Below are 24894 nucleotides of genomic sequence, written 5' to 3' on the forward strand. Positions count from 1 at the left end.
GCCATCTTTTCTCTCTCTTTGGCTACCGCAAGGTCCCTGTTATCAAAAATCTTAAAAACAATATCAAGAAGTTGTGAAGATGGGATCTGGGGACCCCATTCTAGCTTCTGGAGTTCTCTCCTAATGTCAGGAGCAGATTGGCTGATAAAATGAATATCGAGGACAGTTATTCCTACATCTCTTTCTCAAATTTGTAAGTTCTAGTTTAGTCCAATCTCTTAGAATGCACCCCAGTGGTGAGCCTTTTGGTACATTCCCTTTCTGTCCCATGACTGTACCCAGATATAGTCCTGTCTAAGGACAATGGTCTGAACATGGTTCAGATGTTAGGTTGATATTTCTCAAGGGAGAGAGACGCTGGCTGCCCCTCATGGAAGGGCAGAGCGCTGGCAAGGGATAGACACACAAGCACAAAAGTTCTTACCCAGAAACGTAGAGTCCGAGGGTCCGAGTGTGGTTCGGATGTCTAGCTGAGCTTTTGGTGAGGAAGGGAGACCCAGGTTGACTGTCTCTACTTCTCTGTGACTCAAATGGGAGGTTGAGTCAGGTGGGAGAGGGAGAAAGGAAACCCAGAAGGGAGGTTCCTACCTTCAGGTTTTGTGTGCCATGAGGAAAGAGGGAATTTCCTGTACCCAATGTTCGGGCTCCAAAAATGTCACAGGGAAAATGAGGTAGGGGGTTTGGGAAGGGGATTTAGGGTTTGGGGTTCTTAGGAATTCCTCTTTAAAGAATTACATCCTCTTGCACACAAAAGCAGTTAGAATTAGTTTAGTAGTTTATTTCCAGGCTGAGGAAGGGAAGGGAAACCATGAAAGAAGTCATTGGGGAGAAGGCATGGCACAGATCGTGGCTCTGAGATACCAATCTCCTATCTTTCCTCTTACTTTCATCTAAGAATTCAAGCAAATTTACTTACTTTATTATGCTTCTTTCTACTTTGAAACATGTTGTCTTCCCTTATTATCTGATTTTTGAAGTTTTATCTGTGTTCTTTTCTCCTTTGCTTTCAAACTCCAGTTTCAAGCCTTTTTTTTAAAAAATCATGTTTATGATTTATCTGCCAAATTCATTTTTCTCAGCCTTTTAGTTATCCTTTTAGTGTTCTAGTCACCTGTGCCAAGGAAACCAAATACTTCTCTTGGCTTTTAAAAATTTTTGGTTTTGGGGGGGGGGTTATTTTATTTATTTATTTTTGCGGGGCAATGAGGGTTAAGTGACTTGCCCAGGGTCACACAGCTAGTAAATGCCAAGTGTCTGAGGTCGGATTTGAACTCAGGTCCTCCTGGATCCAGGGCTGGTGCTCTATCCAGTGCGCCACCCAGCTGCTCTCCTTCTCTTGGCTTTTTAAAGAAATCTTCCTTTCTCTTCCATGACATAACCACCAGCTAGAGGATTAGTTGGAAATACCGTCTGTGCCTCCATGCCATTTTAGTTTCCTGCCCAGAACTTCAAAGTCTCTTGAGATACTTTCCAGATTTCTTCTGGCTATATATCTTATTGATTAGTAATCCAGGTAGTAATTAGTGGGTATTTGGGGTCTTGACAGGTTCTCTTTGACATACTTCGGGGAGACAGCATGCCTTTTGATTTATCATGTCTATCCTCAACTGCCTTTGTATTCTTCAGTAGGGAATCTCATTGCTATACATCTTTTCCTTTTGCATCTGTTGGTGTCTACAAGCCCTCTTTTGTGGCCAAGCGGAGAATGAGATATTCCTGCTTCTTCCAAGTAGCCAAAGTTCCTTACCAGTAGAACCATATTTTTGTCATGCCAGATTTCTTCTTTCTATTCTGTTACCTTCTACTACTCCTTAACTTGCTGAAATTGGTTTAGGTTCCCTTTTTTCCCCCTCAGAGTTTGTTCCTGGCTTCTTTGCTGTTTCATTTTTGTCTTAGATTCTTAAGTACCTGGCATCTGACATAGTGCTTGGTACAAAGGAAGCAATCAAAAAATGCTTGCAGAGGTGAATTGTTGTTTCCCCAATTCTAGCCAGGAACTTTTCATCCTCTCTAAATAAATAAAGGTGTTTTTCATACCCTAATACATCCCCCGATAACAGGTTCCCTATACTTGCAGGAGATCCAGTTGTTGATGACTTCAGATAAGAAAAGAAGCACAGTGTGTACCCTGTAAGCCACTGCAGCTTGGGCTGGAGTCTGAAAACATTTTCTGTCCTACTGGGATTTTCTTATGTCCTGACAGGATTATTTTGTGTCTGGATCACTTAATGGTTCCTTGTGGATTTACAAAGTTACTGTTTTCTGTCCTTTTTTGTTCTTAGGGTTGCAATCGTTTCCAAGTCTTTTGAAGGACAAACAGATCAGACAGAAGAGTGGTATGGAACACAGTACAAACAGGAGGCTATACCAGATGAAGTCATTGAGGTAAGCTTTACAAAAATCAGTGAAGACAGTTTACAATAAATAAAGGAAGAAAAAAGTTCTTTATTCCTCCAAAATCTGCAACATTTTAAAAAGCCTTAGTTTCTGGGTTCATTTTGGGTTTCTATATCCTTCTGTTAACTAAACAGGAGTCTCAAGTATAGAATGGAAGCCTTGTGGCTTGTGCCAGTCCTGATAGACAGTTTGGGAAGTAGGGAGTAGAAGGCGGGGAAGGAGGAGAGTACAGGGACAAAGGAAGAGAGAGCATTTTTAGGGTTTTCTCAGTGTAGTTGCCCTTTGTGGCATACACCATTTGAACTAAATAATGCCTTAGGGGGCTTTGGTGTGACAGAAACAATTCTATTAGCTGTAGCCATCCAAGATGTGGGCAAAGTTGAAACCTCATGTTCTGGTGCTGTCTTTTCCCATTTGGTAGTGATGTGTGAGCTGAAGGTAGATTTAAGAATAACTTAAAACAAACTTTTCTTTTTACAAAATTTAACTCTAAACAGAAGGAAAAGCAAATGGAATGAAATTTGATTGTACATAAAAACCCTAAACTTTAAATTTAAAATTTTTAAAGATAAATTTTAACCCCAAAATGCCCCTTTCATTTCTTTCTCCTTCTGAGCTTACTTCCTTCATTGTGTTTTTTCCAATTTTATTATTATTTCTTTTTGCATAGCTATTGCAGTATAAATATTGTTTCTATTTTCTTTACTCCTTACGATTCTGTCAGTTTTCTCATATTTGCATTTATCCTGTTCCTCCCATAGCTCAGTAATATTCCATTATGTTTGTGTAAGATTCCCCAGTCATAGGATATATGAGACAGGTTTTTGGTTTGCTTGTTTTTTTGGTTTTTTTTTTTTGCTATGATGGGTAAAGCTACTATGTATTTTTTTTTCCTTGCAATAACTTTAGATGGGTCACAGTATATGAATAGTTTCTTTTAAAACAATAACAACAAAATCAATAGTAACTCTTTTTTTAGAGCCCACTAGCAGGCAGTAGAAAGTGTAATAGAAAGAACACTAGACCTGGGAGTTAAGAGCACCAGCTCTGGTCCAGTCCCAGCTCTGGCGCTCTTTAGCTGTGTGACTTTGGAGAGGTCCTCAAGGGTTTTTTGTGTTTGAGGGTTAAGTGACTTGCCCAGGGTCACACAGCTAGTTAAGTGTCAAGTGTCTGAGGCTGGATTTGAACTCGGGTCTTCCTGAATCCAGGGCTGGTGCTTTATCCTTGTGCCAGCCAGCTGCCCCTGATCTTCGAGGTTTTTTAATCTTTCGGGGCCTCCTTTTTCTTATCTTATGAAATGAGAGGCTTGGACGAGATAGAAGGTTTCTATAGTCCCTGCTGACTCTTTCACAACCTATATGATTTTATCATTACTTGTAAAGGGCTACCACATTGCCACTCTTCAATCTTCATGGAGATTCACACTGTTAGAACCTCCTGACAAGTCAATACTCTTAGAAGGTAGGGGGTAGTCAGTTACTATAGGATGAATTTTCAGCCATGGCAGCTCTCCAAGATAGACTACTAAATTGCAGAGCAATTGTGATCTGCTCTGGTAAATGAAATAAAGGTACAAGAGGGACAAGCGTGGTATAGCAGAGAAGGGGGCTTCTAGCCAGGTTATATTAATAGCTAATATTTATATAGAATTGACAGTGTTCCAGGTACTTTGCTAAGCACTTTACTAATATTATCTCATTTGCTCTACAACCACAACCCTGGGAGGTGGGTACTATTATCATACCCATTTTATAGATGAAATAACTGAGGTAAAGAAAGGTTAAAAGACTTGCCCAGAGCCACACATCTCATAAGTGTCTGAGGGATGATTTAAACTCAAATCTTCCAAACTAAAGGCCCTCTGTGCACCAGGATGCTGCCAGCTGCCCGTGTCCTAGCATTCAAGTCCCAGTTCTGATACATCTTGACTGAGTGATTTTGGACAAGTCACTTCAACTCTCATTGTTCTAAGAAACTCTCTGAGACTATTAAATTGCAGAGCAGATACTGACCCATATTCCTGGGGGGAGTACTCGCCAGGGAGTTGTGTATGCCAGTGAAATCAGAGGGCTAGTCCTTGTTCCACTCCTTTTAGTGGAAGAGAGTTCTCAGTGATGAAATTCTTTAAGTGAGATGAAACAGGATTATAAGTCAGATAGAAGAGAATGATCTTTAGAGTAGATGTTTCTTCACTTGTTTACTTGGAAAGGGGGGGCGTGATATAGTAGGACACTGGATTTAGGAGTCCCAAGACATGAATTTTTATTTTGGCTCCACTGGTCCTGTAGTCATGGGGAAGCTGTCAAACCTTTCTGAGACACAGTTCTGTCATTTGTAGAATTGGAGTAGTAATACTTGTAATTACCTGTCTTAAGGTTGTTTTGAGGAAAATGCATTATAATTATTACCAAAATCAAAACTAGCTCGGATACATATTCAACTTCGAGATTAGGGTTGCTGCATCCTAGCTTAGGTGTGGGGCTCAGTGTTGTCTCTCAATGACTGATTTAGCTAAAAAGCTCTCTTGTGAGTAGAAAGCTTGAGGTGTGGGTGAGAGAAGTGGTTTGGGCCAGGCCAGGAATGTGTATATATATAGGCTCATGAGTTAGAGAAGTTCCAACTAGCTTGGCCATCAAGCTATGCAAAGAACTAACTTTCCACAGCTAACAGATGGCCAATTCTACAAATATGGACAAGTGAGTTGGTGGATGAGTTTAGCCCTTGCACTGCTTCCCACCCTATACATATTTAATTTGATTGTTTAACCATGCACACAGGTTATTAATGTTTTTATTTTACATTGAATGAACACCATGCAAATAGGACACTGTGGTCATGGGTGTGATCCTGATGTTGTTGTGGGCACTGAGCGGAATCTTTTTTCCATCACCATACATTTTACTCTAGCCCTAGCAAGTGAAGGAATCTGGTCACAAGGGATGATGAGGGTGTAAATGTATGTAGATGGAGCAGTATAAAACTAGTAGGTCATTAGTAGTAATGCTTATCTGTTGTGTGTAAAAGGTATCACATGCATGCTCTGGCACAGTATTACTTTTAAAAATCCTTATTACAGAAGAGAAGTTTAAACAACTTTTGGGTCCATTTAATTTGCTCTCATTTTCACTCCAGAAATGGAAAAATGCTGACTTGAATGGAAAGTTTAAGCTTCCAACGAAGAATGAATTTATTCCTACAAATTTTGAGATCTTGCCACTAGAAAAGGAAGCAACATCATACCCTGCTCTTATTAAGGTAAGCATTGGAGTTTGTGTTTTATAATTTCAGTGCTGGATCTGATAGAACAGAAAATATATGTGTGTGCATGTATATGTATGTATGTATATGTGTGTGTGTAATTTTCCTTGATGATAGCTTGGGCATTGGGTGTTGTGTCCCATATAGTGTCTATAATCCCAGAGGGTGTGCGAACTAATTTATAATTCAGAGGAGTGAATAGCCAACAAAGCTTTTTAAAGGCTGGAAAATAAGTTCTATGAAGACAGATGAAAAGACTTGGGATGACTTTCTTTGAAGGAAGAAAAAAGGTTAAGTTATAGCAAGCACTTTACCTGAATTGTATATAGAAGAGAGTGACTTTGCTCTCTATTTTCCAGTAACCACCCAGTAAAAGGAAAATTAGTTTATGTTTATATTTTTTAAATTGTGGAAATTTTGTTAAAACTTAAAATTGCCCACTAAGGTAAGTAATTGCATTTCTTATCATTGAAATATTTTGAAATAGGCTAGATTCTCATATATCTGAAACAAAAATTCTTAAATTGGGGTCTATAGACTTAAAAAAAATTTTATAGGGGGACAGCTAGGTGGCGCAGTGGATAAAATACCAGCCTTGGATTCAGGAGGACCTGAGATCAAATCCAGCCTCAGACCCTTGACACTTACTAGCTGTGTGACCCTGGGCAAGTCACTTAACCCTCATTACTCCACCCCCACACCTCCCCCCCCCCAAATCTAACTATTCTGATAAAATTTGTTTCATTTAAAATCATATATATTTTATATATATAATATTATTGTTCTGAAGAGGGATGAATCCATAGGCTTTACTAGACAGCAAGAAGTGAGGGACACGGGAAAGGTTAGGAATCCCTGATTTAGAGCCATTGCATGAAATGAGGGGGTGGGGATTCTGTGACTCCAAGTTCTTTCAGTCTTATGCCAATTTCTCTCATTTCTATGTTTTTTCCTTAGTTATCACCCGCTATGTTTTATGATGTTGAAATTGCTTAGTTAGGGTTTGCATTTTCCTCATGTGAAATTTAACCTTTTAAAAAAAAATAACCTTTTTTCCAATTCACTCATTTTTACAAATTAGGAAAAAGAGGCCCTCATCTGTAAAATAAAGGGATTAGACTAGATCATTATGGTCCCTTTCTGAGTTTCAGAATCTAATGACCCATCATTATCATCAACATGGTAATGTAGAAATTTGTATTTGATCTGAGGATATGGACTTCATTTTTTTCTGTCAGCTGGATTTTGAATGAATTAGCATTTTTCCTAAAGAATGACAAATTAGGGGGCAGCTAGGTGGCACAGTAGATAAAGCACCGGCCCTGGATTCAGGAGGACCTGAGTTCAAATCTGGCCTCAGCCACTTGACACTTATTAGCTGTGTGACCCTGGGCAAGTCACTTAACCCTCATTGGCACCCCCACCCCCATCATATTTCTGTGCAAGCATCAAATAAATATATGTAGATACACACATACATATATATACTCCTCTACTTTTGAAAAATAAGCTTAGCTGTGTGACCCTGGGCAAGTCACTTAACCCTCATTGCCCCACCAAAAAAATGCTTTCAGTTCAGCACACTTTAGTGCATATTTTGTTCACAGTACATTGTTAGGAACTCATAAAGATTCAAAGTTTAGGCAAATCTTCGTTTCCTTATGGAATTTAGCATCTAGAATAGATGTTCTGAAGTAGTTTTGTGTCCTGAACCCCTTTAGCGACACTGGGGAAGCCTATGGCCGCTTCAGAATGTTATCTTTAAATTCATGAAATAAAAATTAAAGGATTATAGAGGTAGAAATATTGAAATACAGTTATCAAAAATATTCTTAAAAAGAAAGCTTACAGACCTCAGATTAAGACCACTCCACTTCCTTCCCCCTGCCACAGGAATATGACACACATGCATATATATATATCAATTGTCATGTTATCATATTATATAGCTATAATAAATGCATTATGGAAATACAAGACAAAGTATTAAAATGATTTTGAGACAGTGTCATTTAGCAGTGAGGCATTGGAAAGCTTCATTGAAGGAGTAGCATTTGAATTGGGCTTTAAAGGCTAGGTTGGGGGGCAGCTAGGCGGTGCAGTGGATACAGCACTGGCCCTGGATTCAGAAGGATCTGAGTTCAAATCCGGCCTCAGACACTTGACAGTAGCTGTGTGACCCTGAGCAAGTCACTTGACCCTCATTGCCCCGCCCTCCCCCTGCCCCCCCCCCAAAAAAAGGCTAGGTTAGGAATTCAGTAGGAGGTAAGGAAAAAGGTGGATAGTTCCAAATACATGGTAAAGTTATGGAAGAATTAAGAGAAGGATGTGTTAGGAGGGGAGGAATTAGAGAACAAACATTTTTCTGAAGCATGGTACAGGTAAAGGATAGGAGGATAAAATAAAATTAAACTAAAAGGTAGGCTACAGATTGTTATTAATTTTTAATACCAGGCAAAGCAATTGAAACTTTTCTGTTAGGCAGTAGGGAGTCTCTTTTGAATGGTCTCCTTGGTGAAGGTTTCTGAACAGACTCAGTTTATGCAGGAGGAGGATTAATGTGACAGTGATAAGGAAGAGAGTTTGGAAGAAGAAAAACCAGATTGCAGTAGTATAGGATGGTTCTGAGGAGGGGGCCTAGATTATCAATGATGGTGGGAACAGACAGGAGGGAGTGGGTCCTGGAGAGACTGGGGAAGCAGGCTTGTCAGCGTTCAGTGAGGCCTGGGAGACCGGGAGGAGTCAGGGATGGCACTGTGCTTCTAATGGAAGGAAGCTGATTAAATGCTAGTGCTACTGGTCGGAATGTTATCTCAAAAGTAGGAGTTGGTTTAGTGGCAAAGTGATCATCTCAGCTGTGATTTTAGTGTTGAGATACAGAAAAACACATTTTTTATCCCTCTGCCTCTATGAATGTTTGAGAGTCACTTCAGATGATCTTCTGCCTCTCTTATGCACAAAAGAAATTCAACTAACCATGCCAAAAAATCTTAGGGATTTTGTGGTCCTTTAGTTAAGAGTTTTAAGTGTAGAACTGGGAATAGGGGCTTGGGCACATCCTCTTTCACTCCCAACCTCTGTTCTTCCTTCCTATTCTTGTTATTCATTCCCCAAAGAGATGAAGCAGAGTAAGATACCTCAACTCCATATAGCACTGGTCTAGCAAATAATGCAGGCAGGGATTGCTTCCTTCAGTGGCAAACATTAAACAGTCTTCTCCTCCCACGCATAATAAGTGATGAGATTGTAAATGTTCTGGGTGGTTGAACTAAAGGCCTTCCCTGAAGCCCATCTTGATGTTCCTACCTCTCATCCTGGCCACAGGTGAAGGAAGAATAATGGGAAGCTTTAACATCAACTGTCCATCTCTGTCTTAACAAAATAATTTATTTCTTTGTCATAGGACACAGCCATGAGCAAACTCTGGTTTAAACAAGATGACAAATTTTTCTTACCAAAAGCTTGTCTCAACTTTGAATTTTTCAGGTATGTAACAGAACAAATTCAGCAACTTTATTTCTTAAATGTTATTCTTTCAGGCTATAGGACTACAAATAAAAGGAGTTAGTTTTGAGAAAGGCAAGTTGATAAGATCTGTTTGATCTTCAAATAATACAAAGATGCTGTTTGATTGATCTCCCTTTCTAATAAATTCAGAATAAAAGATAATGAGCTGAATTTTCAAGTAAAATATGTAGATTAGATTTTAGGAGAGATTCATAACCCTGAGGGTTATGGAACATGGAGAGGGTTTTGTAATTAAAGAAAAAGTAAATCACTCTTGTGAGAATGGTAAATACCCTTGCTGAGGTAGCCAGGGGGATGGACTGAATAATTTGTTAAGGCTCTATTCTTCCCTGTAAAATTGTTTATTCTAAATGCCAGACTGGCTTATTCTCATTTAGATAAATAGAAGGGAAAAGCTTAATAAAATTTATGTGAATAGTTTCTCATTTTAGAGTTCCATTAATCCAAATTGATTATTGTTTTAATTAGAAAGTTATTTTTATCATCAGGTTCTATTTCAGTAATTTGTTAAGAAACACTTAATGAATTTCAGAATTATATAAATTTTCAGATTATTCTTATTTTCCATGTGGGTTTAAATACCATCACCTGGGTCACTAGTTCTTTGAATACAGTGACTTTTAAATTTTTTTTTATATATTTGAAACAGGAAGGACATGGAATTAATGTGTATGTGTATGTGTTTGAAGTCTTGTCTCACATTTTTTGGGGGGAAAGCAAAAAGAATTTCTAAATTTAAAAATGGACATTTCTCTAAAGGTTGAATCAAGATTATGGGAGTACAAAGACTGTTTCATAATGCAAAATTAATAAATGATTCAGAGCTGCACAGATTTGAATCACAAATTAAATTTTGTGTTAAATTTCGAAGATGATCAAGATTACTATGGAGTGAATTTTATATTCTGATTATTCACATTGATGTCTTTGTCTATCTTTGTTTTCCTGCATTGGTGTTTTAAACAGAATTAAAATCTTAGAAAATTATTTCATTGCATAACTAATACCTATTAGACTTTTCTGTTAATTCCATTGGGAAATTGTTTCTTTTGTATTCTGACGATTGTCCAGCAAAGGAGATGGCCACATTATTCTTAGAATAAATCAGTGATTAATGTATGAAATATAGCAAAAGAAAAGGCAGAAGAAAATGGTAGTGTATTACTAGACATTCATATGTTTTTGTTTGGAAGAAGCATTCTCAGTGGAAACCTACTTACACACCAAGTTTTAGAACATCATCTATTCCCAATCATCATCATTCTAGACACACATTTAATTAAGAACTCTTTATTAGGAACAGATCTCCAGTGAAGAGAAGGGGTGATAAAGGGAATTTATAAACTTTATAGTGAGAATAGAATTTTCTATTTTCTAATGGGTGATTTTGTTGCCTAAATTTTGAAGTTTTCTAAAATATATATACACTCTCTCTCTCTCTCTCTCTCTCTCTCTCTCTCTCTCTCTCTCTCTCTCTCACTCTCTCTCTCACTCTCTCTCTCACACACACACACACACACACACCTTAATTTTTCAATCATTTTTTATAAAAGATTCTTTCCACTTTTTCCTTGTGATTTATGAAGGAATTATGTGATCACATTAAAAAAATTTCTTGCCTTGAATATTTTGTTGACATAGGTCACTATGCCATCTATCTCTCTAAGGTGATAATGGAATAGGAGCAAGGATTTGGTGTCCATACCATGGTAGCCCAGGTTCCCTTTGAGGCCTGGGGACTGAGGTGGCTGTGATAGAATACAGAAAAGGAGCACTGGCTCTGGGTTCAAAGTGCAGCTCTAATTATTGGGATAACCTTGAGCATGTCATTGAAACTTTCTAAAGCCTCTGCTTCCTGATTTATAATACGAGTCGATTGGACTAGAATAAACTGCTCTTTTCCACTCTAAATCCTATAATCCTAAGTACAAAAATGACACTTGCTCACGCTTGACATTCGAATTTTTGTAGCACTTTGTCGTCATAAGGTGCTTTAGAGATGTGTAATCTTAATTGACACTGATGATTAATCATGGCCAAAAAAATGTAATTACCCAGTTTCTACCCCCCCACCCCCACCAAGTTGAGCTTAGTTCTCAACGATTCCTTCTCTTTTCTTCAAAAGAAGGCTTGTGGCAGGAGAAGGGATGACACAGCAGGTGAGATTAGGAAATATGGTACCCAAGTTAAGTAGGAATTCACCTAGAAGGCCTCTCTTAGAAGTATTTTATAGGAAGAAAGAGTAAGGGGAAACTCCAGACCTGCAATTGAAACAGTATTTATACCATTGTTAAATAGTTATGTTAGCATGACTTGGCTAGCAAATCTCCTTTAAAAAGTAGGGTTCTCACCCCCCCACCTCCCCGTTTGTGTGTGTGTATTTGGGGGGGGAGGTACATATGTACCTCTTACACAGTGAGATAGGGAGTGCCTGAATTTGTATATTGGCCTACTATAAGGAATGAAACAAGTTTTTGTGTGAATTTTTAGAAAGAACATGGACTTAAATCTGGAAGATGACAAACTCACTGTGTAGAGTTTCCCCTTTCAGAATTTAAACACCTGTTTTAACTTTGACATTAGCATAGATATAAGCTCATTGGCTTTGATAGCAACAGCTGATTGAATTAGAGACGTTTCCATACAGTGAAATTCCTAGGTCATGATCACTATTTTCTTTCTTCTGCATTATGGGTAATATTTTATAGTTTGATGCAATTTGTGCATGATGGGCCAGGGCTCAGGAGGCCTGGGTTTAGCTTAAGTTCTACCATCAGTGTGACTTTGGGAAAGTCACTTAATCTTTTTGGGTTTAAAGCAGAGAGTTGCATTAGCTTTGATGTGTGTATGGTTCTAGAATCCTATTTTAAGGACCTCAGCTAGTCTGCTTTTACATGTTACTAGTCTCCTTAAATGTTTTCCTGCTTATACATTGTTTTATTTACTCATCTTGTGGTCAGTCGCGTTGCAAATTACCCGACATGAAAAGAGTCAGATAGTCTGTTTATGTTAGCATTGAGGGGAAAAACCAAAATAGCATATTTAAAGTTCTCAACTCTTTCATTAAAGCTCTTTTCTTCCTGGACTTAGAAAAGTAAAAGATTCCTTTCTCTCCGTTGGAGTTTGTCTTAGTAGGAGTCAGTTTCTTACTCCAACAGCCATATGACTTCCAACTGCATGATCCTCCCTGGAGGGAGGAGCGTAGGAAAAGCAGAGTTTTCCAGTAAGCGTCTTTTTGGGGGTTAGTCCCACTGCCCATGTGCCCTGTTGCCATTCACAGTACTTGTAAATGTGTTTCTACTCCATGATGTTTGGAAGGGATAATTCAGTTGAACATTTTTATCAATGACTAAGGTAAAGGCATAGTTGACATGTTTATTGCCGTTTTGGACAACACAGTGCTGGAAGTGTTATCTAATAAATGGGATCATAGTTGAAATTTTAAAAAGATCTAAATTGATCTAAGTTGGAGACCATCTCTGAGAATAAATATTAAGCCCCCAAACCAGTTATAAAGGTACAAGATGGAGATGCTGAACTACATCTTAAAATGAGTCTATAGTATGATATAGCAGCTAACAAAGCCAATATTAACTGCTTAATATGTCTACAGCATTAGAGGTGTTTAAGCTGGTTAGAGCATAGCTGTGGTGCTGAGTTCATGCCTGGGTGCATGAACACCCAAGACAGACTTCAGATCATCTGGAGGAGGAGGCCAGGCTAGGACAGTGTTCAGCTTTAAAAGGAGATTTAGTGGGGAAACATGGTCATTGTTTTCAAGCATTTGAAGAATTGTTATGTGGAATAGGGATATATTACCATATTCTGCTGGGCTCCAGAGAGCAGAAATGAGAGTCCTGGTAGAGGTGATATGGAGGCTTTTTTCAGCTCAGGAGAAGAAAGAATTTGCTCACAGCCAGTGCTGCATAACAGCAGAAGGAGCTGCCTGAGGAGGTAATGAGCTCCCCAGAACCAAGGCAAGGGCTGGACTCTTGACTCCTATGGGTCTGTCCCGATTCAAGACTCTGGGTCTGAGCGATCCATTTGTCTTCCTCCTACTAAGCACAAACTGAGCAGTTCAGCAGGTGTTCTGTGACTCTACTTCCCTACATAAAAGGACTATCAAGACTTAGTTTGATAGGTAGATAGTTTGATAGATAGATAGATAGATAGATAGATAGATAGATAGATAGATAGATAGATAGATACTCCAAAAGGTGGATGGCCCAGCTGGGTGTCTTGAATTCCATCTGAAAAGGCCAAACCAAACTAGGAAATAATAAACCAGCTCTTTTACTTTGCACGTTTTCTTCCAGCCCATTTGCTTATGTGGATCCCTTGCACTGTAACATGGCCTATTTGTACCTTGAGCTACTCAAAGACTCCCTCAACGAGTATGCATATGCAGCAGAGCTTGCTGGCTTGAGCTATGACCTCCAAAATACCATCTATGGGATGTATGTAAGTACTCAGATTGCAGAGCCTTCCATTCATCGACACTATTTTATATTGATTTGATGGAAGCATTTTTGATGGAGGATATACTTTTAATTTTTTTAATCATTGACTAATTATATTTTCTCATCTATTAAATTTTTAAGTTTACTTTTATTCTAGGTCTTCAGTGATATTTGTATTCCTGTAAACCAATTTGTTCTTTTTTCCCCCCACACCTTTAATCAGATCATAAGGTTTTTCTCCTCAAATACAGTTTTAGACGCTAATCTATGGTAAGCTTTGTTCCATTTGGTATCAGAAGTCGAAGTTTCCAACAGAAGGGAATGAAATCTTATTATCGGCATGAAAGAAATGTGTTCTCTTACATCTTTTTCCTTGAAATCCAGACCATGAGGCTGCATATTCATACTCTTCGGTCATGTTTCTTCATTATCATGTCACTGCTTGAGGCATTTCTTTTGTTTTTCTTTTTGTTAGTCGCTACATTTATGCTGATCCTCTCCATTGCAACATGACATACCTGTTTATCAGGTTATTGAAGGATGATTTAAAAGAGTATACATATGCAGCTCGCCTCTCAGGTTTGAACTATGGCATTGCATCAGGAATGAATGCAATACTTGTAAGTAAGAAATTGAAGAGCAAAAAGACACAAAAACAGCATAAAAGCATATGTTGAGCTTGGGAAAACGTTAACTTCTGCATTTCTAAGTGAGATGGTTGATGGTTTTCTCCTTGCATCTTTTTTCATGGATGAAAAATGCAATTACATTTGAAACATTAATGATCAATTCGGTCAAACTCAGTGTGTCGTTAAATGTGTGTGAGCTAGCTTCACTTGCATTCTTTACCTGTTTTAGATGTCTGTCATATCGATTCATACTAAAAGCATGTTACTTTTTCCATCCCTATGGAAATATTAGCATCTACAAAGGAAAATGTAATTGTGCGTGGTTTTTTAATTTTTTTAGAGATTTAGAGTTCCTATAATTCTGCTGGTTCATAGAAAGCCTGTATAGTATGCATGGGTGTATTATATTAGCCTTTTGTTTTCCTTGAAAATAAACGTGCTGTTGGCTTTAAAAGCATTATCGGCATTATTAGAGTGTTCCTAGAAAGATCTGGAGCTTTCTTTATATTTGTTAACCCTAAAGCAATTTTAGATGTTACTCAGCTTGGCATGCAATTCAGTTCTAAATTAACATTCCTTTTGTAGCATACATTCATCTTCTATAAAATATACTCTATAATCCAGGAGCAGCCTGATATAAATAATCTGCTACATATAGCCTTTGGAATTCTCAGCTAAAAGGTTTCTTTATTGAATTCACTTTCAATGCCATTATCAAATTCTGTCACCAGTTGGTTTGGTTTTACGTTTTTATGTGATAAACAGACTTTTCTTAAAGATTGTTCCTATTTTAAAGTTCAGTAGCAACAGGTGTAATGCAAAGAAATCCTCTCTTCCTTCCCTTTTCTTTCCCTCACACCATGCTCCCCTAACTCCTGGTCCAGCCACCTTGTCCAACCCTGCTCCTGACCCAGGAGTCAAGAGATTTGGGGTTTGTCTGACTTTGCCACTTAGTGACTAGAAGATCTTGGTAAGATGCTTTGCCTCTTGTAGGATCACAGGTTTAGAACTGGTGGTGACCGCAGAGGCCGCCTGGTCTGATTTTACAAAATGAACAGACTGAGGTCTAGAGAGGTGCCCAAGGGCATCAGGTCCCAGGTTCCTCAGTGGTAAAATGAAGGGCTGCATTAGGTAATTTTTTCTAACTCTAGTATTTAAATTAAAAATTATAATTTTGAATGGAATATTAATAACTATTGTTCTCAAATTCTAGTAATATAGGGCTTTTTAACTTGAATGCTTTCCTTTCCATTTGGAAAGAAATAGTTTTGTTAGATAATCTTAAAGTAAGAATAAAGTCAGTTTATCTATTGTTTTCCTCAGAAGAGCTCTGTGAGGTAGATGAGGAAACAAGCTGATTGATATAATGTGTCTAGACTGTAGTTACTCAGCCTAGGAAGTGGCAGAGGGTAGTATTCGACCAAGGGGTCCTGACCCCAACACCTCTGCTCTACCTTGCTGCTTGGATGTCAGAAGCCCCAGTGTACACTTGAGCACAATGCCACCTCCACTTCTGGATGAAATTCACCCCTGGAGACATGTACCTCCGAGGAAAATGGCAGGGATCCAGCTCTGATTGTGTGTCCCCCTGGTGAGCATCAGGATCCCAGAGTCATGGGTCCCAGTCCTGGCCCTGGTGCCTGTGGCTAGGTAACCATACCTTTCTTAGTTCCAGCTTCTTCATCTTTGAAAGAGAAGAGATTTGAGTACTTGTACTACCTGGAAGTCAGCACTATAGAAAGTTAGAAAGGCAATCGATTGACTTTAGAAATGTGTGATTCAGTTTTGGGGAAGATCACTGGATTTGGAATCCTAGGACCTCTGATGGAAACTCACCCCTCCTACTTTTGCTACCTATAGAACCTTGGACAAGCCTCTTTCTTTCCTTGGTCCTTAGTTTCTGCATCTATTATTATGTGGTTGAACTAAATGATCTCTAGACCTAAATCCTATGAAGGCTGTGTCTGTGCTTATGTCATTGTCTTCTTCATATTTGGAAATTGGTTCCAACCATCAAATGAGAGGGCAGAGGCCTGCTAGGAAATGAAACTTATTCAGTACAGAAGAGTAAGAGAGTAGCAAAGCCTGTGTTTTTTAGGAATCTGTGTTTTGTTTGTCACTTTAAAAAGACTTGTGTTAAGTAGAATAATGTGATAAAGCAGGGTAGACGTTCACTACACCATATAATGCCTTATAAGTCTCCCTAGTAAAATGCCTAAAGCCTTTTCTTTAAGAAATGTTTTTAAAGTCAAAACTGAAAAAGTTCTTAGGTTCAGTCAGGAATTTAAATAATAAAATAGTGTGGTTCCTGCCATCATAATTTCTGATGGCTTCTTGTAAATATGCCCACAATGCATTATTATGCTTGGGCAAGAACCATTGCTGGAACTATCATGATGGATAATGATGTTAGGTGTTGTTTTTCTAATGAGTTTTTGCTCTGCATTTCTTTATATATATGTGTGTGTGTGTTACATTTTAGAGTTTTCTGAATGTTAAAGGCTGAACTTTGTATGCTTAGAAATCCTTCCTTAATACTTAAGAGCTTATAACAACCTGAATTCTTTTCTGTAGCTCTCTGTGAAAGGATATAATGACAAGCAACCTATTTTGCTAAAGAAGATTATTGAGAAAATGGCCACCTTTGAGATCGATGAAAAAAGATTTGAAATTATTAAGGAAGCGGTAAGTTCTCTGTGCTTTCCTCTCAGAGTCAGAGGTGATTGAATGATGGGCATTTGAGAGGAGTAACGGCAGTGCCCTCTGATTGATCCAAAGAGAGGGGGGTAAGGTCACTCTTGGTGGTACTGAAATGCCCAAGAAGTTTTAACTTATACGATAGAGCAGCATATAAACCTTGGAAAGGGGCAAAAGCAAATATCCTTGAGCCATGATAACATGCATTGTGAAAAGATGACTTTTACAATGATAAAAATATTTTTATGGCTGATTGGTTTGGTACATGTGCCTTGTCTTTCACACAGTATATGCGATCTCTTAACAACTTTCGAGCGGAACAGCCTCACCAGCATGCTATGTATTACCTCCGACTGTTAATGACTGAAGTGGCCTGGACCAAAGATGAACTCAAAGAAGCTCTAGATGGTGAGACTCCTTTACCCACCTTAGTCTTAACATTTGGGGTTTTTTCATATAGTGTCACTTCAACAGTACATCAGTGACCTGTGATTTCATTGGTATAGACTGCCAATGTGGAGCATAGCCCCCCGCAGTGATTCAGCAGAAGATCTTATGGCTCTCTGTGGCCAAAACCATTAGCATTGTTTGGGTTTGTCACAGTGGCTTTTCAAGCATTTAGAGCTCTTACACCATCACTCAAATCAGCAGCTTCCATAGTTGAGGTTTAATGACCTAGATACAAAACAGTCACAGTTCACAAGAGCTGAAAAACTAGGGTTTGCTGCTATTCAGCATTCTGGCCTCCCTGCTGCTCTTTGGAGCCTAATTAGTTATGTCATTAAATTTTAAAATGTTAAAGAACATGGTTAAAGCCTGAAAGTCCTTGTCCTAGAGGAGGGGCTTACTGCCATCATGTCCTGCTTGCTGTGAGGTCTTCAGAGCCCTTAAGGTCTGCCTGATGTGATTGCCTCTTTTATTTAGCTGTAGGGGGTTTTTTTTGTTTGTTTGTTTTTAGTGAGGCAATTGGGGTTAAGTGACTTGCCCAGGGTCACACAGCTAGTAAGTGTTAAGTGTCTGAGGCCAAATTTGAACTCAGGTACTCCTGAATCCAGGGCCGGTGCTCTATCCACTGTGCCACCTAGCTGCCCCAGCTTTAGGTTTTATTTACTATGTGAACACTTCTAGATTTCTTGAAGCAGTGGCCAGGCCTTCCTTTTCTAGTTGTCACCTCTCCTGTGCTTTAGTTCAGGGCTGACCACATGGCTTCATAACAAATACCTGTTAAAGAACATTTAATTACTTTCTGAAACATTTTCATTAGAAAGGAGGTAAAGCATTTCTTTGATTTGTTTTTGTTTCTGGTTTTTTTTTTCTTGGGGTTTTTTTGTTTTGTTTTTTTAACTGTTTTAGTCTTTCTTCAGAAGTATTGCTTCAGCAGTTCATTCCCCCCCCCCCACCACACACACACATACATGCTTAAAACAATTAAAATGACAGTTTTAAAAGGAAAGGAGATATTTTTAAATTTTACTTTTTATAACAAAATCTTCCTGTCTGCATTTATTTATTTATTCATTCATTTATTATTATTTTTTTTTTTTGATGAGGCAATTGGGGTTAAGTGACTTGCCCAGGGTCACACAGCTAGTACGTGTCAAGTGTCTGAGGCAGGTACTCCTGACTCCACGTCTGGTGCTCTATCCACTGCGCCACCTAGCTGCCCCTGTCTGCATTTATTATAGAAGGCAGTACTATGCTTTTGATTTGACAGTTATTTCTTTAGTAACATTCATGAAACTAAATATTTAAAACTATTATAACTATAAATTACCTGAAGCCCTTGCATTTATGCAAAAACTGTGAAAACCATTTAATAAAAGAGATGACTCCAGTCCTGGTACTTAATGTATTTTTACTTAGATGAGATTTATAAGGCGCATGTTTGTTATCTAGTTTATTAGTTGATGTTTTATCTTCCAACACCATCTGAGTGATTCTAACTATTTTGTCAGATCAATAAATAGATGTTCAACATGATAGGAAACTAAAGTAATTTTTTTAAGTGATTAAAGCCTGGGTCAAATGAGAGTGAGTTTCAAGTAAAGCAAGCTTATAAGATAGCTTCTGTAACAGGCATGAAAGAATTCCTTCTAAAAATATATTTTTGTGAAGGTTGATTCTGTATTTTAATCATTTAAAGCTTTTCTCCCCTCTTCTCCAATAAATGGCGTTTATTCATTTAATTAAACCAACATTTATTTAAATTTACCTAAGTTATGTAGAGCATTGTGCTAGATGCAGGAAAGAAGCTAACTTTAAGAAGAATCCACTATAGTTCCTACCTTCTTAAGAGTCTGCAGTTTGGTAGAGACCATGTGATTCACATGAATATAATTATAATGTGAAATAATACATGACTTAAGATGGTAGAGAGGAGAGAGGTATCAAAGTTATGTGTAAAGACCTCAGGTTGTTACCAGCTTGGCAAGATTGAAAAAGGCTTTATTGGGGGATAGGGGTAGGTGGATTGGTTAGTATTTGCAATGAGTTTTAATGACTGAGTAGATGTTCAGTAGGGAGGGCATTGAAGACCAATGGGATCATTTTGAATAAAAGCTTAGGGATGGGAAACCCTGGGATATGTTCAGATTATAGTTAGTTGTCAAGTTTGCTTGAGGCTTAGAGTTACATGGTTCCTCTGTCTCAAGCACTTATCTCTACTTGAAATTTCATGTGCTCACACCAGAATAGCATATACCAGATCAGCAATCAGAAATTCTTATTGGCCTGGATTTTGGATAGCTCTGTAATTCTGGAATATAACCCCTTCAAGCCAAGACTGACCTCTTTCCACCCACTCTGTCATGGAAGTTTTCTTTTTATTAATTTAGTGGGAAAGGTTACTTTCATTATTAGCATTACATCTATTTCTCTCCTTCATCACCACCACCCATTTAGCAATTGTTTTTAGTAGAATTTGGATTACAGTGGGGAGGGAAAATTGACTTCATTTAAATAGTGATAAATTCAAAGGTGGATAGGTATGTTTCTTCAAGTTATTTTTTACTTTTGTGTATTTTAATATTTAACTTCGTGTTATTGAATTAATGGTATCTTAACATTATAGATGTTACTCTCCCTCGCCTTAAGGCCTTTATACCTCAACTCTTGTCACGGTTACATATTGAAGCCCTTCTTCATGGAAATATAGCAAAACAGGTTTGTGGCATTTTTATTATGTGTATGGTTTCCATAGTTCTTTATGGAGCAATTCTGGGTATATTTTCACTCATACTTACTTAAAAGTGTATTAAAAGAGTTTATATAGACTTGTGTTTAACTTTGGGTTTGATGAGGTACCTTCCAATAGCAGGATTCTGTGATTCTATGATATGGTCAGGCAGTTCTGCTGACCTTAGTCTACTTTGTAGAGTTAGTCAGAGGAATGGGTAAGGTCCCATTTCCTTGACTGCTATGATATTTTTAATATAAAAGACTTGCCTCTGAGACTAAACTCTTGGTACTTGTCCAGTATGGTAAACCAACTTGAACCTACCTAGAATCAGAAGGTTACCTCTCCTTAATCTACTTAGTCAATTTAATATTTCCTCCTCTAGAGCTACAGTTAAAATTCATAACAATAGCTGGTATTTATATAACACTTTAAAGGTTGTAAATCATTTTTCATACTTATCTAATTTGATGCTCACAGCAGCTCTGAGATGTAGGTATGACAGATTGTTACTGTAATCATTTTACAGATAATCACCTCTCTGAGCCTCAGAGAAGTTAAGAGATTTGTCCGTAGTCATGCTACTATTGAGTTGGTCATTATCAAACTTGGAATTCAGGTCTTCCTGACTTCAATTTAACTTGGAGTTGCCTCAGAGTCAGATAATTATTTAACATCCTAGAGGAGTTGATTCAGTTCTTGCTGGTCTCCAAACTCCCTTACCACATATTGCTGTTTTCATCTCCTCTTTTCACTGGTTTCATCTTTAAAGGTTAGATTGAGCTGTGTTTTTTCCACTGAGAAAGTTAAGTGGCATCCATCCCAAAATAGCACTAAAACATCTCTAGCTATTTTTATCTTTAACATGTATTAATTAACAATATTTATTGTTTACCTATTATGTGTAAGGCACTGTTTTATTTGCTGTTTTCCCACATAGATCCTAACAATGGAATACTCAAATCAAGTTGCTGTCCTATTTGTTGCTGTCAGCAGTGATGCCCTTTCCCCTTCCTGACTAAATCTTCTAGGTTCATCATCCCTTCTCCTTTCTGCTGTGGTCTCTGTTCTGATCCTCCTTTCCCTTCTGTATACATCACTTTTGTGGAGCATCTCTAATCATCAGATACCATAGCAACCCACCAGGGAAATGAGTGAATGCTGGGGCAATCTGACATTACTTAAATAAGCAGAGAGAAAAGAAATATTTTATTTTCACTATTTATTTCAAATGTTTTATTGGTGATATGTTGGTTTTTAAAAATACCTGCCACTTCCCTATACCAGCCTCTGTTCAGACCCTATCTCATAAGAAAGACAATTAAGCAAAAGAAAATGACACGTGACCACACGTGACAGTTTATTAAGCATCACTCACCTCTTAGCCACCACTGTTCTACAGAGAGGAAAGATTCACATTAGTTTATAGTGATTTTTGGATAATTTGGGGCTTATCCATATGTGTATCCAACTGCTTTGACCCTGCCAGCTATAGAATCTTTATTTCTTCAGCAATATAAGACTTGGCTTTTCCCTTATCCTTACAGTTGCAAATAGGGGAAGCAACAACATGTTGGTTTTTAATGACACATGCCTCAATGGAAACTTCACTATATTGATGAATTTAGCTTTTGAATAGCTATAAAAATAAAAATGCATTTAGTTAGGAACAGAAAGAGATTTTTATTAATGCTTCAGTTTTGAAAATTGGCTCATTTTTCTTTTGATAGGTTGCAAAGATAGACTCTCTGATTACCGTTTCAATAACATTATATCTGTACATTTGTGCAAAATATAATAATGGATATCTTTCCTTTTAGGCTGCTTTAGGAATTATGCAAATGGTTGAAGACACACTTATTGAACATGCTCATACTAAACCTCTCCTTCCAAGTCAGCTTGTACGATACAGAGAAGTGCAACTCCCTGACAGTAGGTGTTAGTTTTATAAATGTGGAAATAATGTACGCTTGCATATTTTATGTGGATATTGATGATAGAGGTTCCTCCTGTTAATTTATATGTGAAGTACTTGCACATGTTGGGTGCTTAATAAATATTTTCATAATTGAGTGGAATTTGGATTCATGTTGGGTCAAGAGTATAGCCTTCCAGTGTGGACAAGCATTTCCAAAGGGTGGAAACTGAAGACAGAACTCTGTTTACATCTGGAGATGTTGTTCCAGGGAGATTTAGGAGGGAGCAGACTATGGCTGGAGTGGAGAAGAGTTTGTAAATAAATGTGGACATTTATTTACAAACATTGAAACTGTATAAAAATGAGTTGCCCAAAAGAGATTGTGGCAGGAGTTTGAACACAAACAATTAATGCCTAAGGATAAAATCTATAATCTTGACTTATGCTCTTTTTTTTTTTTTTCCGGTAAGGCAATTGGGGTTAAGTGACTTGCCCAGGGTCACACAGCTAGTAGGTGTTAAGTGTCTGAGGCCGGATTTGAACTCAGGTACTCCTGAATCCAGGGCCGGTGCTTTATCCACTGAGCCACCTAGCTGCCCCCGACTTATGCTCTTTATAAAAAAATTGGACTACAGAAAAAAAAGGGAACTGTGGAATCTGGATGCAGATTGAACCATACTATCTATTTTTTTTTTTTAGTTTTTCTTTTTTGAGGTTTTTCCTTTTTGCTGATTCTTCTTGCACAGCATGACTGGCACAGAAATATGTTTAATGTGATTGTACATATATAGCCTGTGTTGGATTGCTTGCTGTCTTGGGGAGGGAGGGAGAAAAAATTGAAACCGTAAATCTTGTAGAGGCAAACGTTGCAAACTGTCTCTACATGTAGCTAGAAAGTAATAAAATACTTTTATGGGGAAAAAAATGGACTATAGCAAATATCAGTAATTTATATATTGGACTTTGCTGTGCCTTGTCATTTTTAGGTTGAAAACTCTTTCTTTAGATGGGAAGACTTAGTAAGTGTCTTTCTTAGTACAGTGGTGTAATGGTAGTTAATCCACACCAGTAGCATAGTTGTTTTGTATACTCTCCAAGGGCATGAAATAACATGGGAAAAGCATTCACTTAGATTTAAAAGATGGTGCATTCTCTGTATAGCTATAGAATTGTTTTCTCTAAAAATTAATCCTTTAGAGATTTACTTTTTTTTTTTTTTTGGTGAGGCAATCAGGGTTAAGTGACTTTCCCAGGGTCACACAGCTAGTGTCAAGTGTATGAGGCTGGATTTTGAACTCAGGTCCTCCTGACTCCAGAGCCAGTATTCTATCCACTGCGGCACCTAGTTGCCCTGATATTTACTTATTTTAACTGATAACAGGTTTCAGAAATTTTTTGGCTTTGATATTACCAGTTAATTTAACTATTGTTGCTAGTTTACTAATACAGTAAAAGTTCTTTAGATCTTCTCTTGCCATTATGACAAGTGGCATGCGGTGGTGGACAGCTGTGGTCTTGGGGCAGGGTAGGTCAGGATTTTAACCCCGGTTCTGACGCTAGCTGTGTGACTGTTGACAAGTCATTTTATCTCTTTGGGCCTTAGATTCATCGTTATTTAAAAGAGGGACTGGTCTAGACTTTTTTCTAAGGTCTTGTCCATCTCTAAAAATGTCTTATTCAATAAATGAAAGCATTTTACAGAAAAGGTTGTGTTCATGAAAGTTACTTTCAGGAATAGATGTTTCATTCTTTAATATTTCTTGGCCAAATATTTTATTCCTGTTCATGTCCCCATTGAGAGCAGAACAACTAAGTGATCAATGCTCTGTTAAAGCTTCTGCCTTGATTAGAGAGATGAGCATTTGGGAAATGACTTAGACTTTTGGATATATGATGTGAGACTTGAAAAATGTGAACATAAAAATGGCCCCCAATCAAGTTAGAAGCTTTTTATGTAAAAAATGAGCCTTAAGGATAGAAGTATAAGGAGAAATGATGCATTCAGTTTTGTTTTCTCCCACTGAAAGTAGAACTCAAATTGTACCTATTATTATATATCCAAACATACACCAATTTACAAACTCTTGCAATTCTAAGGTAGCTTAGAAAATGTCATAATAAGTAGCACACAAATGACTTGAACAAACTTGTGTACCTTATTGCCTAGAATGATTTAGGCATTGATTATTTAGGATTATAGTTTTAGATCTAGGAGATATCTTAGTGTACTTTATTCTTTTAAGTTTTACCATTTAAGAATTATTTTCTGAATCAGAAGAGCCTCTTAATGTTATTTCTGTTGATGTTCTCCTATAATCATAATAACTCATTTATATACAGCTTTTTAGTTTATAGGATGCTGTATTGAAAAGGAATGCAGGGGCAGCTAGGTGGCACAGTGGATAAAGCACTGGCCTTGGATTCAGGAGGACCTGAGTTCAAATCCAGCCTCAGACACTTGACACTTACTAGCTGTGTTACCCATGGCAAGTCACTTAACCCCAATTGCCTCACTAAAAAGAAAAGAAAGAAAAGGAATGCATATATATTTCTTTGTATATGTGACTATCTGTGGACTTTCTTAAACATTAATGTTTTTTAGGTCAAATAATTTTTAAATAATAGCTAGCATTTATATAGTGCTTTAAGTTTTGCAGTGCACTTTAACAATATTATTTCTTTCTATCCTCACAACAACCTTGGGAGGTAGGTGCTATTATTACTACCATTTTACAGATGAGGAAACTGAGGCAGGCAGAGGTTAAGTGACATGCTTCCAGGGTCGCACAGCTGTAAGTGTCTGAGGTTGAACTTGAGCTCAGATCTTCCTGA

General features: G+C 37.8%; 1 protein-coding gene across 2 annotated transcripts in view; it reads left to right on the forward strand.

Moving 5' to 3' along the window:
• The window catches only part of IDE (insulin degrading enzyme), a 100799-nt gene that overhangs the window by 56499 nt on the left and 19406 nt on the right, over positions 1-24894 (forward strand). Inside the window, exons 12-19 of one of the 2 annotated variants that reach the window (XM_043983655.1) lie at positions 2283-2385; positions 5530-5652; positions 9059-9141; positions 14119-14263; positions 16847-16957; positions 17257-17377; positions 20040-20131; positions 21965-22076. In XM_043983655.1, coding sequence (XP_043839590.1) covers positions 2283-2385; positions 5530-5652; positions 9059-9141; positions 14119-14263; positions 16847-16957; positions 17257-17377; positions 20040-20131; positions 21965-22076 — 890 coding nt within the window. Of the gene's footprint in view, positions 1-2282; positions 2386-5529; positions 5653-9058; positions 9142-13499; positions 13645-14118; positions 14264-16846; positions 16958-17256; positions 17378-20039; positions 20132-21964; positions 22077-24894 lie in introns of both variants that reach the window. The other variant, XM_043983654.1, reaches the window with a different exon arrangement.

This window comes from Dromiciops gliroides, chromosome 2 (genome assembly GCF_019393635.1).
Source record: "Dromiciops gliroides isolate mDroGli1 chromosome 2, mDroGli1.pri, whole genome shotgun sequence".
Lineage (NCBI taxonomy): Eukaryota > Metazoa > Chordata > Mammalia > Microbiotheria > Microbiotheriidae > Dromiciops > Dromiciops gliroides.